The sequence below is a fragment of the Telmatherina bonti genome (assembly GCF_933228915.1).
Source record: "Telmatherina bonti genome assembly, chromosome: 15".
Taxonomy (NCBI): Eukaryota; Metazoa; Chordata; class Actinopteri; order Atheriniformes; family Telmatherinidae; genus Telmatherina; species Telmatherina bonti.
Window position 1 is genome coordinate 29,446,516 of NC_136613.1, and position 15,903 is coordinate 29,462,418.

The following is a 15,903-nucleotide window of genomic DNA, read 5'->3' on the forward strand; positions in this document are numbered from 1 at the left end:
ACATATACATATATACATATACATATATACATATACATATATATATATATATATATATATATATACATATATATACATATACATATATATACATATATACATATATATACATATATATATATATATATATATATATATATATATATATATATACATATACATATACATACATATATATATATATTTATATAAGGGAGTAAGTAAGTGATTAGGCAAGTAAATAATTAAGTAAGTAAGTAAGTAAGTAAGTGATTGAGTAAGTAAGTGAGTGAGTAAGTGAGTGAGTGAGTGAGTGAGTAAGTAAGTAAGTAAGTAAGTAAGTAAGTGAGTAAGTAAGTAAGTAAGTAAGTAAGTGAGTAAGTAAGTAAGTGAGTAAGTAAATGAGTAAGACAATAAGTCAGTGAGTAAGTGAGTGATTAAGTCAGTAAGTAAGTAAGTGAGTAAGTAACTGAGTAAGTAAATCAGTAAGTGAGTAAGTAAGTGATTGAGTAAGTGAGTGAGTGAGTAAGTAAGTGAGTAAGTAAGTGAGTAAGTAAATAAGTGAGTAAGTAAATGAGTAAGACAGTAAGTCAGTGAGTAAGTGAGTGATTAAGTCAGTAAGTAAGTGAGTAAATGAGTAAGTAAGTGAGTAAGTAAATAAGTGAGTAAGTAACTGAGTAAGTAAGTCAGTAAGTGAGTAAGTAAGCGAGTCAATGAGTGAGTAAGTTAGTAAGTAAGTGTGTAAGTAAGTAAGTGAGTAAGTGATTAAGTAAGTGAGTAAGTAAGTAAGTAAGTGAGTGAGTGAGTGAGTGAGCGAGTAAGTAAGTAAGTCAGTAAGTAAGTAAGTAAGTAAGTGAGTAAGTAAATAAGTAAGTAACTGAGTAAGTAAGTGAGTGAGTAAGTGAGTGAGTAAGTAAGTGAGTCAGTGAGTGAGTAAGTAAGTAAGTAAGTAAGTAAGTAAGTAAGTAAGTAAGTAAGTAAGTGAGTAAGTACGTAAATAAGTAAAGTAAAGTAAAGCAAAGTACCACAATGAGCCCACAGCGCTACCAGTTAACTCACCCAGTCCACTATGAGGATTTTGCTGACGTTAAGCCTCTGCAGCAGGAGCTTGGCTGCTATGGCGACTGAGTTAAAGTAACAGAAGCCCCTGCAAGTGAAAGAGAGAGGAACATCTGAAAATGAGATCCATTTACAACCCTGAACAAACCAGAAAAAATAGCTCTGTTTTTCCTCATCAAACATGTGGCTGACTTACATCGGCGTGCTCTCCTCTGCGTGGTGTCCAGGTGGTCGAACTACAGCAAAGCCATTCTGCCGGAGAAATATTCACAGTTTATAGTTAATAGAAACTTGTTCTGTCTGAGGAGTGGGTGGCATGACAAACACTGAAGCTGCTTCAAACAGTACAAAATAAAATAAATATGTCTGTCAATACCAAACATAAACCTGTCACAACCACTCTTCCTCAGTGGCATCAGAAAAGTGTGCACGCACAAAACACACTGTGCCAGATGCTGGTGTCGGGTCAGTTAAGGGGAGCACTTCCAGCAACTGTTTGGGGAGGCTCCCACTGCGATGAGGGGACATTAGATAGATGTTTGGGCTGATGTGGAGCGAGGCGAGCTGGACTAATGATGTTGAGTCAGCTGCTGTGGATTAGCAGCCAGCTGGAAGATTACTGTAGCGACAACCGTCTCAGCTGGTCTGAGGACACACACTTCAACAGTTCTGTCTTTTACTTTCAGTGCGTGTAAATTTGAGGAAGACAAAGAGATGAATTAATAAAAGAAAAATAATGAATTAAGAGGAAATGGAGGGGAAAAAAAAGAAGAGCAGATGGAGGCAGTGACCTGTGTGTGTGTGTGTGTGTGTGTGTGTGTGTGTGTCTAGAGTAGATTTATGACAATCCATGAGGAGTTCACAGAGTTGTTGGTGCAGGTGGACTTAAGTCATTTGGCTGTGGAGGATCCTCAGAGGACCACCTGCATGTGTGTGAAAATGTGTGAATGTGTGTGCACGCTGGAGCATTTGCACATATTTGTACATCTGTGTTAAAAGGAGGCGAAGTCCATACCTGTGAAGTTGCAGCAAAGAAATAATTTGTGTAAAAGATTTCATTACCAGCATGTGCTGTGCATTTGTTTCTCATTTTCTGCTCTGATATTAATAATGTGCAGAAAAACAGATCATACACACACGAGCAGGGCTGGGTAATATCAATCCCAAGCAAAAACCATGTGGGTATCCGTGTGGCGTGCTCCTGTCTCTTTCTCAGGAATGTCATTAGTCTGCGGTATGTTGGTGCGAAGTTAGCGCTAACTGTGACGGCTGCTCTGCAGGTGGCTTTGGTGTAATACCAATAAAAGGAGGCCTGTTAGTGGGGCCTGCTGGCGTTTGCAGCGCCTGAGCACCGGGCCTCCCTGCTGGGTTCAAACAGTAAGCAGCCATTGCCACAGACACATGAAGGCTGGTTGGGGAGGGCGAGGCATCAGAGTCTGTCTGGACGGTGTTAATAATGGAGGGAGGGTTTGCTTTTCTGGAGGTGTGAATGGCGTGCAGCACATGAGCTCACACCACAAGAAGATACATCCTCACACACGTGGAGATGTGATCTACTCTGCCCTGATCAGACATGCAGTGACGTGTCATGTAAAAATTATTCTTCTCTACTTTGAAATTCAGTAACATCGCTAATATAAGAACTTGCCAATAATGTCACAAATACTATTTTACATGAGCAGATTGCAAAAAAAGAAGTTTTTTTTTCTAGATTTTTGAGTAATACAGTCTTATTTATGTATAATTATATTATCAGATGCATTTTCAAAAAGATTTATTTCATGCTCAGCCAATGAGAGACCAATGCAATAGTAAATATACATTATTGGCAAATTGGAGTTACATGATTGGCTCAAATGTTTTATGATATTAGTGGCCTGATATCGGCTTTTTTACATTTAAAATGACTAAATCTAATGATAAAACTGATCTCAAAACCTGAGAACTGTGGTGATGAACTGATGAGAAAACCGTAAAGATTTTCTGATTTTTATTCCAAACCAACCTTCAGCTCTCCCGATGCCACTTTAAAGACCAGCTCCACCACCGAGCCGACAGCCAGACGAGCTGCGCTGGATGAATGGACCTCGTTCCAAATGGTGTCGCTGTCCACCTGCCAACACACGCACACACACATTTCACATTTAAAAAGGAGCAAAGTTGTGCAAATTTTTACTGTTTTCCATTTTTTAAGAAATATTTAATAGAGGTCACCCACAATGCTTCAGTGGGAGAGAAATAATAAAACAGTTAAAACAATTTAGCTTTCGTCTCTTCAGAGGGTCAAAGGAAGTTGTTTGCTTTGGGTGACAAAAAGCAGGGAAATGGATTTGCTGAAAGAAAACAATGAATCAGAACGAGTTATTTAGTATTCTGCCTCAAGTCGAACAAGCTGATCATCTAACTTTGAATATTAAGTTTTTGTTGGACATAAGACCATCACAATGAAAAAAAAAAAAAAAGCATCATCATTGTGGTAACTTTCTGTTGACTATAACCATAAAAACAGCCTAAAAAATGTGCATTGACTTGCTAATGTTATTCAGCACCAAAAGATTTCCAGGCCGACGGTATTTACAGTACGTTTGTGTTTGAGTATGTTCAGCCACAGGGCAACCATTCAGTGGTCAAGCCTGATTAATGCTGAGGCACGGCTGGCCCTCAGCCCCCAATCACAACAGAACATCCACACTCATGTACACACATGCGTTTAAGCCAAGTAGACCACAATATTTGCTTTGATTGATTGTACACAGGGCCACGCACAGGATAATATACACACCCTCCATCAAGCATGGCAGACACTGCAGGCAGATGGAGCGCCTGATAAACATAGAAAGAAGATGCTGGCAGAGGAAAAGAAGAAAAGGGAAGGTCTCTGTGTCTGAGTGTTTGAACTGTGCACACATGTGCTGAGAGGTCGATGCCAGAGCCCCGGTGAGGTTTTTCTCATGTAAACCGGGGACTCGTCCAGTATGAATGTGTTAACTTTACCCTGCCAGTCGTTGCCTGTTAGTCAGCCTTTGATGGCCCGCAGGTCAGTCAGCTGGCCGGGTGGAACATCGGGTATGCCACCCAGTCTACTCCTCGGCCCAGTCAGACCAGTCAGACGACTGCTTTTAAATCAGCCGCTCCGCTTCCCTCCTGTCTGACGGAACAGATCAAGGCTGGGTGATTGCTCCATAATAACATCCACAAAGAGGAAAAAAGGGCTCTTTTTTTTAGCAGAGCCAAGAAAGACTTTGTCATGAAGTAAAACTGCAGATTTTAGCACAGACTAAAGAACCTGAAGGAGGGAATGAGGCAAACCTGGAGATGATGGGAGAGAAACTGGGAGGAGGTGGAAGAGCACGCAGTAAAAGTTAAAGAGCAAGGGAGCGAATGAGAACCTGAGTTGTATTCAGGAGCCAAGTTAGGGAGCACAAACAGCTGCTGCAGCGCTTTATTGTTTCCCATGTTGATGTCTTCAGTCAGGAGCCGGACGAAAAGCTGCAGTAGTCAGGGAAAAGGTGAAAGGAAGTTTGCTCGTGTGCTAAATGGGGGGAAAGAAAAAAAAGAAAAAAAGAGCGGGAACGTGCTGGTATGACGGAATGATGGCTCTCCACAGGCTGACAGCCTAATTTCAGCCCCCTTTCCTCTGGAAGTGTGTGTGTTTGTGTGTGCATGGCTCAGATGTGTGTGTACGACAGGAAGACAACAATTTGGTTCCATTTGCTGTTATAAAGAGCAGAGCAGAGCTGAGGCTCCTCCTGCACCCCGCTTTTCTCCCGTAGGACGGAGATGGAGGTATGAGGAGGCAAAACGGGCCTTTTAATACTATTTGGAGAGAGACTCTTTATAAAAGGAAAGAAAGAAATGGTACATGTAGAGGTGCAGGACTGCCTGCTTGACAATGGTCCACTCTCAGATGTAAGTCAGCATGGTCTTTTAACAAACATCTCCAAACGCATGCAATCATACCCTCCACCACACACACACACACACACACACACACACACACACACACACACACACACAGAGCTGGGAACATCTGGTTATAATTACGAACACGGCGGAAAGGCAAGCAACAGTTTTTGTTGCCTCTGGTCCTTCAGGGGTGGTGTTTGTGTGTGTTTGTTTGGTGGAACAAGAGAAAATGAGAGCATTATAGAGGCAAGGGGGGGGGGGGGGGGGGGGGGCAGCAGTTGTTAAACTATTTGATGATGCTGAATTGATGCTTCGAAGTTAGATATCAAGCCGTGCCAGATGGGCATCGATTAGATTAACACTCTGTTGTAAAAACACAACCGCTTGTTACGGCAGTTTTCCAAAGAACGAGCCAGTGTGACTAATGATGGCAGCTCACAAGAAATCCCATGCACACAAATTACAGACACTTTAATCAGACAGTGGCGACTTACCCCAACGCCTCCGCAGGGTAACCTCACAAACATGGGATTTACTGAACCTGAGGGGAAAGGAAACAAATGGAGAAATCAGAAAAAGGCTAAATGTGAAAGAAAGGTCAGAGAGTGGAGGGTAACTTGTGAACTCGGGCACAAATCAGCGCATGACCCCTTAAACTGAGCATTTGACTTTCTGACCTTATCTAACGGCGAGATTACACAAGGAGATGCTTTAATTTAAATAAGCAAAGAAAGAAAAGGCAAAAGGATCTAATTGACCTACACAATCAAGCCTCTCCTCAGGGAGAAACAAGATTTCAGGTCAGAAAAAGCTGTTTTCTTTCACTAAAAATGCAAATCAGTTCACAAATATCAACAGACTAATCTTGTTGTACTTCTTATAAATCAACATGGTAATCCTTGAATAGCTGGTTTAACCAATTCTGCATGTCCAAATACCAGCAGAAAGAATGCTAAAGTTCACACTCAGACTACCCTGCACTACACCTGGACTTTAAAGCCAGGCCTAAGTAACTAAGCAGCACGTGTGACTTGTGGTTTAACAGCTTCAGGCGGTCCTCGGCTTATCGTAACACCTCCGCTTTATTAGATCAGACCATTTGTTATGACACGGTTTATGCATTAACACAGATTCTTTTAGCAGACACTGCAGCTTCATGGCATTTACATGACGGGCTTGTAGGAGCAGTCAGCCCTTAAAACTTACTTAACACTTAATATTGCATGTCTACATTTTGACAAATATGTCAGTTACTGCGAACCGTGCTGCTATGAAGCACAGCACTAATTTTTCTTTAGACTTAACAAATCTATACTGCAGGTGAAGAGCAGTACACATCTGGACCAGAAGTGTGTTTTTAAATGTGTGTGGATGCATATCTTACAATCGAGTTTCTGTCGCAGGGGGTTAGTTCCATACAGTAAGACATGGGCCTCAGAGTGAACTGTTTGTAACTCCTCAAGGGAGGCCTTCCTTCCACGGATGCACTGAAAAACAGGAGAATAACAGAGGAATTAGAGAGAGGTTTTAGAGTTGCAGACTCTGAATGCCAGGGTAGTGAGTTTCGTGTTTCTCTCATGGTAAAGCCTCATGCCAGCAAATAATGGATTAACAGTGCCCTCTTGTGGTCAGACTGTAACCTGCAACTTTAAAGGGAATCAATAACAGACCTTTTAAATCTTTTAAATTGCTAAAATGCACAGATTTTACAACCTTTTAACTAAAATAAAAAGACTGCTTTTTACATCCTACCTACCTAATGTTGCACCTGACAAGTGAAACAGAAGAGAAAAGGAGAGTGGATGTAAATGCCAGTGCAACACATAAGGAATGCAGGAAAGTTGATTTAACAAGACAGACCTGCTGCAGATCTTTCAGAATGGACACGCTATGCCATCGTGCAGTTTTCTTTAAGATAACCACAGATTCTGAAATTAAGTGAGGTCTGGATTTTTGTTAGGTCTTTACAAGATGTCGACAAAAATCTGTTCTTATGATATTCAAATGTTGTTGGAGCAGAATGCTTAGGGTCATTGTCACATTATGATAAAGCTCAACCACAGTCTCGACTGATGGAGACCAGATCTTTTCCAAGAATTTGTCCTTATTTAGCACCATTTATCATTGTTCCACATTAATTTCCTGAGCCCTGCAGTTAAAACATCCCCATGTCATGATGCTGCCACTGCTGTGCTTTACTCCTAAGATGGTGTTTCCAGCATAACAGCTTCACTTAAGCCTCCTCTGATCAGAGCACTTTTCCCCACATGTTTAGATAATGTCACAGATCCTTGTCCGGATCTATCTTGCCCAGTTTTGTCAGTTTTAGAGGTTTGGCCATTTTACAAGGCTTGCCATAATACCATAATCTTTAAAATTCATAGCAATGGATCGACGTAAAATATGACAAAATCTGAATTTTTTTCTACCCCACCTCCATTTCGTTTTGCTTCTTGTGAGCTTTGTTTGTGACCTGTTTAGAAAGCTCTTAAGTCTTCATGGTGCTGCTTGTTTTCAGTGAGTAATGAACTCTGGCTCGTCTCAGCGTAGGTGTTTACACACTGCTGGTAAAACACAGTCACATCACCTGGATCTAACTACACAAATTGGAAAAGTACTGGAGTAAATAATATGTTTCAGCCGGCAACTTGTTGTTAAAATGTAACTGATGTAAAGAGTAGTTGTTCGTTCGCATCTTGTGGTTGTGGAAAAGATGTTACTCATTTTCATGAGGGGCAAATTACTGGTTTGCATCAAACAAACAACATAGTTGAAGAGACTGCCAAAACTCTGATAAAAACGGGTCAGCAATCTTCCAATACATTATTAAAACCTGGGAGGACGGCGTTGAACCATCATGTTGGAGGAGGAAATGTGGTCGGATGGAAAGGAGGAATGGCTTCTTTCCCAGAACTGTGTACTTGCTGAACTCTTGCTGACCCCTACACACCATTTTACACCCCTCACCTCCTCATTCCATCTCCCAACAAGACTGTACGTCATCACAACTGTCCTACTGGACTTTCCTGCAAGTTTTCTCCATGAAAAACTCCCTTCCAACCACAACATACTGATGATGAGCCTGTATTACAGACACAAACTGCTTTCCACCATCACTACTGTTCACTGCACTGGCTGACAGGTTTGGGGGTTTCTGAGCTTCTCACATGTTAAAACAGTCATTCTGTCAACATGTTACATGTAACAACATGAACTATGTTAATGATCCAAAACTAACATGATTATGAACTCAAGCTTGATACAATAGTGTGATTACATTGCACTTTTTTTTAATGTTTGTTTTTTATTTCATTGCTTATGTAATAAAGTTTGGTGGGATTGTTAATGCAAAGGTAGCTTTGTTAGATCGTACTTTCTCCACTAGTGAATAGTGTGATTTTTGTGACACTGCTCCTCTGGTGCTATTGATGCGACTAATGTTGTGTTTAGGGCACCAGAGGTTGTCTTTCTAGTATAATAATCATAGCAGAGCAATCAAAGGTAAAGTTGGATTTAAACTTTGTCCTCACCTCACACTGAGCTCTGAGGCCTGTTTCCTGCAGGCGGGACCAGACGCTCTGAATGCGACCTGCATGCTCCGGATGACTTGTGGTGTTCCCGCATATGCACTGGTGCTTCTGCATCAAAGAGTCGTACACCAGACCTGCAAAATTCCCAAACATGCAGAAAAATGGGAACAACAGTGACGGCAGGTTTCATACTATCACATTTGAGTTGATTATTTGTTGCATAAACAGAAGTTTGAGCACACAGAGGGTTCAGAGGGATCTGCACATGAAGGTTGTATGGATAATCTATGACTTAGCCGTGGTTTATATAGAAAATCTACATGGTAATAAGAAGATCTGCAGACCTGTGGTGAATCGATGCTTGGTTGGAGGCTCCTGCACAACCATGGGGAAGGAGGCAGAGGCTGGAGAAGACTGAGCTCTGGACAGAGGTCGGTGTCCAGCCATGCTGACGTTTAACCCCACTGCTTCCATGGAGGCTCGGTAGCTCCTCAACTGGTGGATTCGCTGCTGCTCTAAGAGCATCGCCTGCTGCTCACACACACACAAACATACATAATGATAATGTGTTGCATGGCTGCTGGGCTGCAATATAACCTTCACGCCAGAAGATGGCGCCAAGATCCTTGCTTAATCCAAAGTGAACTGAACTAAGTGCTTCAAAACGTGCAGAATTACAGCATCACTTATATTTTCAGTTAAGAAGAGGAAGATGGTTATTAGATCTTAGAAATGTGCTTAAATCAGTCCCATCGAGGGTACTTACCTGAAACCACCCTGCCTCAACAATCACTTATCAATTATGGCTTCATGCTCATAAAAAATAAAAATAAAACCAACTAAAGTTAATGATAAGGCATGAAACACGTACTTAATACTGATTTGAAAAAATTCCACACAGCATCCTGTTATGTTATGATGGGTGTGTCTGCCTTCACTAGTGTATGGGCGCCATGGCGACACAGAGAGGAGCGCCTGATTGAATTTGGCTGGGCAGACAGTAGGGATGGGCTGGACAGATGAGGACATTGCGTCCTGATTGTGGGTGAGTATGGCCACAAATAGACTGTGAGCAATATAAATTAAAAATTGCCGGCATCCACGGATGAAGGACAAGAAGCTGAAAGGACCTGAGGATTCTGTGTAGGCGTAAAATAATACGTTGAATACATTCGAAAGTTCTGGCGGAGGCATCTTTGAAGGATGTATATTGTCTGAAATAACCTTCAGCTGTCAACCATCCTGCTCCTTCAGAGAGTTTTGTGTGACACGGACAGAAAATAACAGAGCTAAAACGTTGGAAAGTAGGCTGATCAGAGAGTCGAGAAGGCAGGCAGATGGGATGAAGAGTGTACGGTTTCAGCCAATAACTAACAGCTCCATCTGTCACCGCTACAGTTACTATAACCATGTGATTTGTAGATCTCTGTGAGGGTTTTCCAGTGCAAAATAATCCACCATATTGACTAATTATTGTCAGTTTGCGCCACCACGCATGGTGGTAACACGAGCAGACGACGTACAGCAGCTGAATATTACGCCACCTTTAAGATGCAAAAACGAGCGAAAGTTTCTTCAACCCTCTTGTTATTTTTTCACCATGGTGTCAAAATCAGTTCAAACTTGTGCAATCTGTTCTGTAACAACCTTAGATGTTATGCCAAGTCAGTCTCTAATTTCCATCATTAACGTTTTTTCTAGCCACCTCCTCTACATCGTTTCTTTGGTATATCTGTGTCTTCACCTTTTTTCTGTCTAACCCAGCCTGTTGCATGGTTTGTTCTGCTGACAAACAAAAGTTTTCTGTGGAAAATGTTTAGAAAAGTAAACAAATTGGAAAAACAAACACTTCTGTTTTATCAGCTTTGTTCTTCTAGTTTAGAAGAATCACTTTAGTTTAGACACAAAGTGATGCTAATCTCTTTCGGAGGCACTGAACACCCACCTGTAGTTGCATGTATGGAAAGTTTTCTCTTCTTTCTCATTTTTCCCTCCTCTACCTTTATGATCTGGTTTTTATTTCAGCCTGGTTCTGCTCCCCACTCCTAACTCTTACCTGTTTAAACAGGAAGTCCTGTTCTGCCTGTCTCTCTTCTCCCTCTTGAGGGTCCGGAGGCTCCTGCTTGATGACCAGTCCTCGCAACAACGCAGTCTCTTGCATGGAAGTAGAGGATGGCGATGAGGACGAGGAGAGTCCCTGGTGTTCTCTGAGCTCCTCTTCCGTCTCCTCTGGGTGACTCTGGTGCTGCCTGCCCGCTACTGAGGAACCGGAGCCTGGAGCGGAGACCTGATCGCCGGGCTTGGACATGATCTAGAGGATGACAAAACAGACTCAGATGAAATATATGATTTGCTATTAGAACATGATGAGATTTCACAAACAGACACAATCTTTTTCAGAACAGGAGGCTAAATTTATGTCAGATCAGTGTTTCAATAGATATAGCACCATAAAGACCAAAGCCCAAACAAACCAAAACCAAAACAAATTTATTACTAACAGTACTTTGTAGAAGTAACACACAGATCAACAGTAACCAAGCTTCATCTCATCTGCACATCATTCTCTCAAGTCTTAACTTTCAAGAACAAAAAAAAAGCATTGAAACTAAAACACAAAGTCTTAATCATTACATATGAACACTTTTTGTTAATATTTATGTATTACATATACTGTTAGTTTTTTTTTTTTTTTTGCTATTTATTGTTATTTATTCAACTATATAGCTACCGTCTTCACAAAACCAACTCCAGGTCAACTTGTTTGTGCACCACTGTGCCAGAAACTAAATGAAATAGGTAATAAAATAAATAAAAAAAAGTAAACAATGTTTTAAACTTAGAGGAAACATGCAGCAAAGTAAGAGCCAATTCAACTTTCCTCTTGTAACAAGTTGTTTTCATTCCTAAAATAGCCGACTGATGAGGCCAAGTACAAAAATCACGTAAAAGTCCTCAAGTTTAAGCAAACAAAAACTACCAATAACAAGCTACTTTTACTTTTTGTCACACAGAGATAAACCTGATGTGTACTCTGGACTCTGAAGACAGAAATATACTTTTTAACCACATGTCCACACAGGTAATGGACTCTGCTGTGGGTGCAACTGCGCACTATGGATTTTTGTGATTAGCCAAACCACTAGGGGGCATCGTAGAGGTCTCAGATTTACAGCACAGCGTTAGTGGATTCAATTGATGTTAAGATAAAGACGAAAATTTACTCCGAAGTCAACGATGTCTGACACGTTTGGTCCTTCACTGCCTCCCAACGTTCAGCTGCATATTGCAGCTTGTGTGCGTGCAGCATTAACTTCTCAGTGTGTGCACAGCATGCAATGAGCATGATGCAGCCAGAGAATCACTACGACTATATGTAATTCATAAACCTCAGCTCACCCTGCCTGAATCGACGAGAGAGCAGAAAAGCTGAGCCGAGGTTATGAGGGGAAAGCCTAGAGGAATTGTTGTAATCTTGTTGTGGCAGCTGTCCCTGTCGCTGTCGTCAAAGACCTCAACCTTGATGTGCAGGTCATGATTGGACTGGACCTTTGTTTGTGCATAGAACACACACACACACACACACACACACACACACACACACAGACCTATCTTCACTCACACACACACACACACAGAGACACACACACACACACACACACTTGGCTGGCATATTGCCCAGGGAACAGTCTATTGACGTCAGAGAACAGGCCCTTGCCTCATCCCAGTCCCTCTTCTCCAAACAAACTCAAAACACCAAACCTCTCCTGCTGCACTGATTCTCACTCTTCTTTTCTTTCATGTTTTGTTCCCTTTCCCTCTTTTCTATCCCTTCTTATTAGGAGGAAATAGTTGCTGGGATATGAACCATGAGGGGACTGGGCACTAAATAAGCCTGTTAAACCAGCAGGAAGACGAGGACAGTGCACAGTGGAAAAAGAAGCTGATTGTTTCCACAAACACTTGACACTTGTTGCTTCAATGTATCTGTCTCTCTTTCTTCCTCGTGCATGAACATGCAGAGGAATATTATGAGCATAAAGGGCAGCCTTGCCTTGGCTGTTTCAAAGAGTCAACATCAGAAATCTAGTTCGGGTTGGAACCCATCCAAGAATCTTTCATTCTTTTCTTTGCTGCCACTTTGACAGCTTCAGTCTCTCTCTCTCTCTCTTTACAGTTCTCAGGAAGAGACCCCCCCCCCCCACATCGCTGACTTGACTAAAATGTGACCTCAGGAGGAAACGAAAGGCTGCAGATGAATCGTGCTATACAATGTGAAAAATATCCAATGGTGAATGAGCTAACAACTGAAAATAAAAATAACACTGCAGAAGCATTTTGTAAAACAAACAAACAAAAAAAAGTTTCAATACTTTTATCAATGTTCTTCATCACTATGAAAACATAAACTACAGGACAAGTTGCAGTTTAATTTAATCTCCATGAAGGAATAATACTTTATAAGAAGGCTTCAGTGGATAGAAATATATTCGCAATTTTCCCTTCTGTTTATGAGGTTTGGTACTAAATCCATAAAAAAAACAAAAAACAAAAAAAAAAAACAGCTCAGCAGATTATGGTGCCACAGAAAGGTTAACCACCTGCATATACAAAATAAAAACAAAACAAAACACTGAATGACATAATCTGTGACGTCAAAATGTCTTTGTGGATCTGATGGTGTTGCCTTGCAAAGGAGGCAACTTAAAGTAGCAATCTGTCACTTTTGGTTCTTTAAAGCAGGGGTTTCTAACAGGTTTTGATGGAACATGGACATTTAATATCTACATTTCTGGAAATGTTGTTGCTCTGCTGCGTAATGCACACTTTGAGACTCTGTGTCACTTTATTTCTGAGCTTTGCTTTATGCACTGATTTAGATGTCAGCAGCTCCCAGCTACGTTTTCAAAACGCACCGTGGCTAATTCATCAAAGAGACAGACGGGGAAGAGAGGAAAAGAAAGAAAAGATGGAGAGAAAGGGACAGGGCAAGCAATAAGACAAGAGATAACACGAGACAGACTTTTACTGACTGGAGAGAGCTCAGAGTACAGCTAGGATGAAAGATGGATGTCAAATTAGTCGTCTATTTACTCAGAAAAATCAGCCAGAGGTCAACATGTTTCCATCAAGATGTCCAGCTCAGGACAGACTGGTTGAGACAGCCCTGCTTTCCGTTGCATTGCCACAGGCAACCCTTAGCTGGAAGGCAGGGTAAACGCCGGCTAGTGATAGATACCTCAGCTACATAACACCGTGATGTCATTGCAGTGCGATGCATTTCTGGAATTATACCAACAAAGAGGAGAATAAGTGTGTGCTCTTTCGTCCTGGCATTTGGTTTTAAAAACAAAAAAATCTTTCATATATTTAAACATGGTGCTGTTGCTGCTTTGTTCTTATTGTCAAAACCCATCGGAAGTGATGATTCTTACAAGGAATCAATGGGTTGGAGTGTGTCAAGCTCCTTCCTTTAAGATGGATTTAAACTTGCGTGGCATCTGCATACAGTAGCGCTGGCGTTGCTACCTTCAGCAGTGACACCATAACCAACCTCATATACCTTATAAGGTTGGTTATGGTGTCACTGCTGGATACACATATGCCGCATGTGTAGAAATCCTGCTTGAGGGTCAAAAGTCCAATCTTCCCCAGGGTCCTAAAAAAGTAGGATGGCTTAGACTAGATGTTCTGGCAAATTTTCCAGCTTTTGGTAATATAAAAAAACATGTACTGCCCTGTACTGTCGTGAGTTGCAGGTGGAGACTAAGCATTAAATTCCAAAAACCTATAAAGAAGGCCTTCCAGTTAAGGCGAAATCTTCTCTGTATGTCCTCTAATAGCAGTTGTTTGAGTTTCCCAAGCTTACAGTAGTCTGGATGTCTGCACACACAGCTCTGACCACATGATCCTGACATATTGTGTTCATGAGAATGATATGATGAACAGGTCACAGTGGGAGATTACTCCAACAAAGCAAGCCCAGTACCAGTTCAAAGCCAGAGAACCAGTTCATGCTGTTTAGACTTCTGCTCCAAATAACAAGTGATAGATCAGCACCAACTCTCAGTGAGGACAGAGCTAAAAACATCCTGCAATGAGAACCACCGGACCAAATAAAAGGTGCCGCCATGTTTAAAGATCCAGAGCCAGTGCAGCGGTTAATCTGCCTAATTCAAGTGAGAATGATGAAGATGGAAGCGGAAGCAGCAGGAGGCTCAGTGGCTCATTTTACAGCTCTTTTATGGTTTATTGTCAGCAGCTGCATTTGCAAACGTACTCCAATAAGCTGCATTCATAGCTGCTATCTTAGCAGAATTTGTAAACACTGCAGCAGGGTTTACAAACAGTTTCAGCTCTTTTAAAAATCATCACCTGGTTTTATAAATCCTGTTTGCCGTGCGGATCATACACACTACTGACAGTTACGGATATTTGGCTTTTTGTATGATGTCAGAATGTACATAAAACGCACGGCAACCTTGACAGATTAACGTAATTTGACTTTATCTGAACGTCTGAATGCACTTGTTTAATTACTTACAGCACAAAATATTCTCAACACATGACAAGTTATGAAGAAATAGACATCTATGTGTTATTTTACGCACCATGTTGTTAGCTTTTGTTTTTATAAACTGTTTGAGATGAGGGAATTACCATTCATCATGTTATATTAGCGTAACATGAACTTTTCACATTTTTATAAACTTCACCAGAAAGTTAGAACCCCTAGAATACTTGACTTTTAGCAAGCGGCGTGCACTGGTCTGCATTTAGAAATGTCGGGCAACACTGACTACAGAGAGTGTTCCCTAACACAGGCTGTTGTTTAAAACAGCATTTATAAAGTAGACTGAAGATACAAAGACATCCATTTTCAGGGAAGATACTGTAACCTATGCTGATCATGTGTCAGGCTGCTCTATGCTCCGATGAACTTCCCAATTTCCTCCAAACGAAACAGTTAATAATAGAGACAATGTCAGACGTGAGAATAGGCTTTAAAGTTATGTAGTGTGGTTCTGTGATGGTCCCAAGCAGTAAAATATCAAACCAGTTTTAGCTGGTTCTTTACAAAAAAGAAAAGAAAACAAATAAGACGAGGCTCTAGCTTCAGCTCCTGATGCTAGAGCCTCATAAAACTGCTTTGGCTGCAAAGTGGAGAGTGATAATGATCTCTGAACATCACATTTGAAGGCATGTCTCTTCAACCTTCCTTTTGTCTTCACAAAAATGGGGCAAGCAAGCAGATGTAGGGATGTTCAGAGAATAAAAAAAATATCAAATAAAAGCTTCAGGCAACTGCTGTTGCTTGCACAGATGCATAAACGACTTTAAATCATGTTTCTACAATGTTAAGACTTCCTTCTTTCAAACTGAGGGTTGCAAATGTTAGTGTTTCAGTCTTGAAGCTTTAAAATGAAAT

The 15,903-nt window shown here is 41.1% G+C and overlaps 1 protein-coding gene across 1 annotated transcript in view; it reads right to left on the bottom strand.

Moving 5' to 3' along the window:
- Positions 1-15,903, bottom strand: part of hdac4 (histone deacetylase 4) — a gene marked incomplete at both ends in the record, with an annotated part of 81,328 nt that overhangs the window by 19,867 nt on the left and 45,558 nt on the right. Inside the window, 8 exons of the mRNA XM_079254763.1 lie at positions 1,039-1,126; positions 1,235-1,290; positions 3,044-3,151; positions 5,439-5,485; positions 6,329-6,431; positions 8,475-8,608; positions 8,819-9,005; positions 10,531-10,785. Of these exons, the coding sequence (XP_079110889.1) occupies positions 1,039-1,126; positions 1,235-1,290; positions 3,044-3,151; positions 5,439-5,485; positions 6,329-6,431; positions 8,475-8,608; positions 8,819-9,005; positions 10,531-10,785 (978 nt within the window). The remainder of the gene's footprint in view (positions 1-1,038; positions 1,127-1,234; positions 1,291-3,043; positions 3,152-5,438; positions 5,486-6,328; positions 6,432-8,474; positions 8,609-8,818; positions 9,006-10,530; positions 10,786-15,903) is intronic.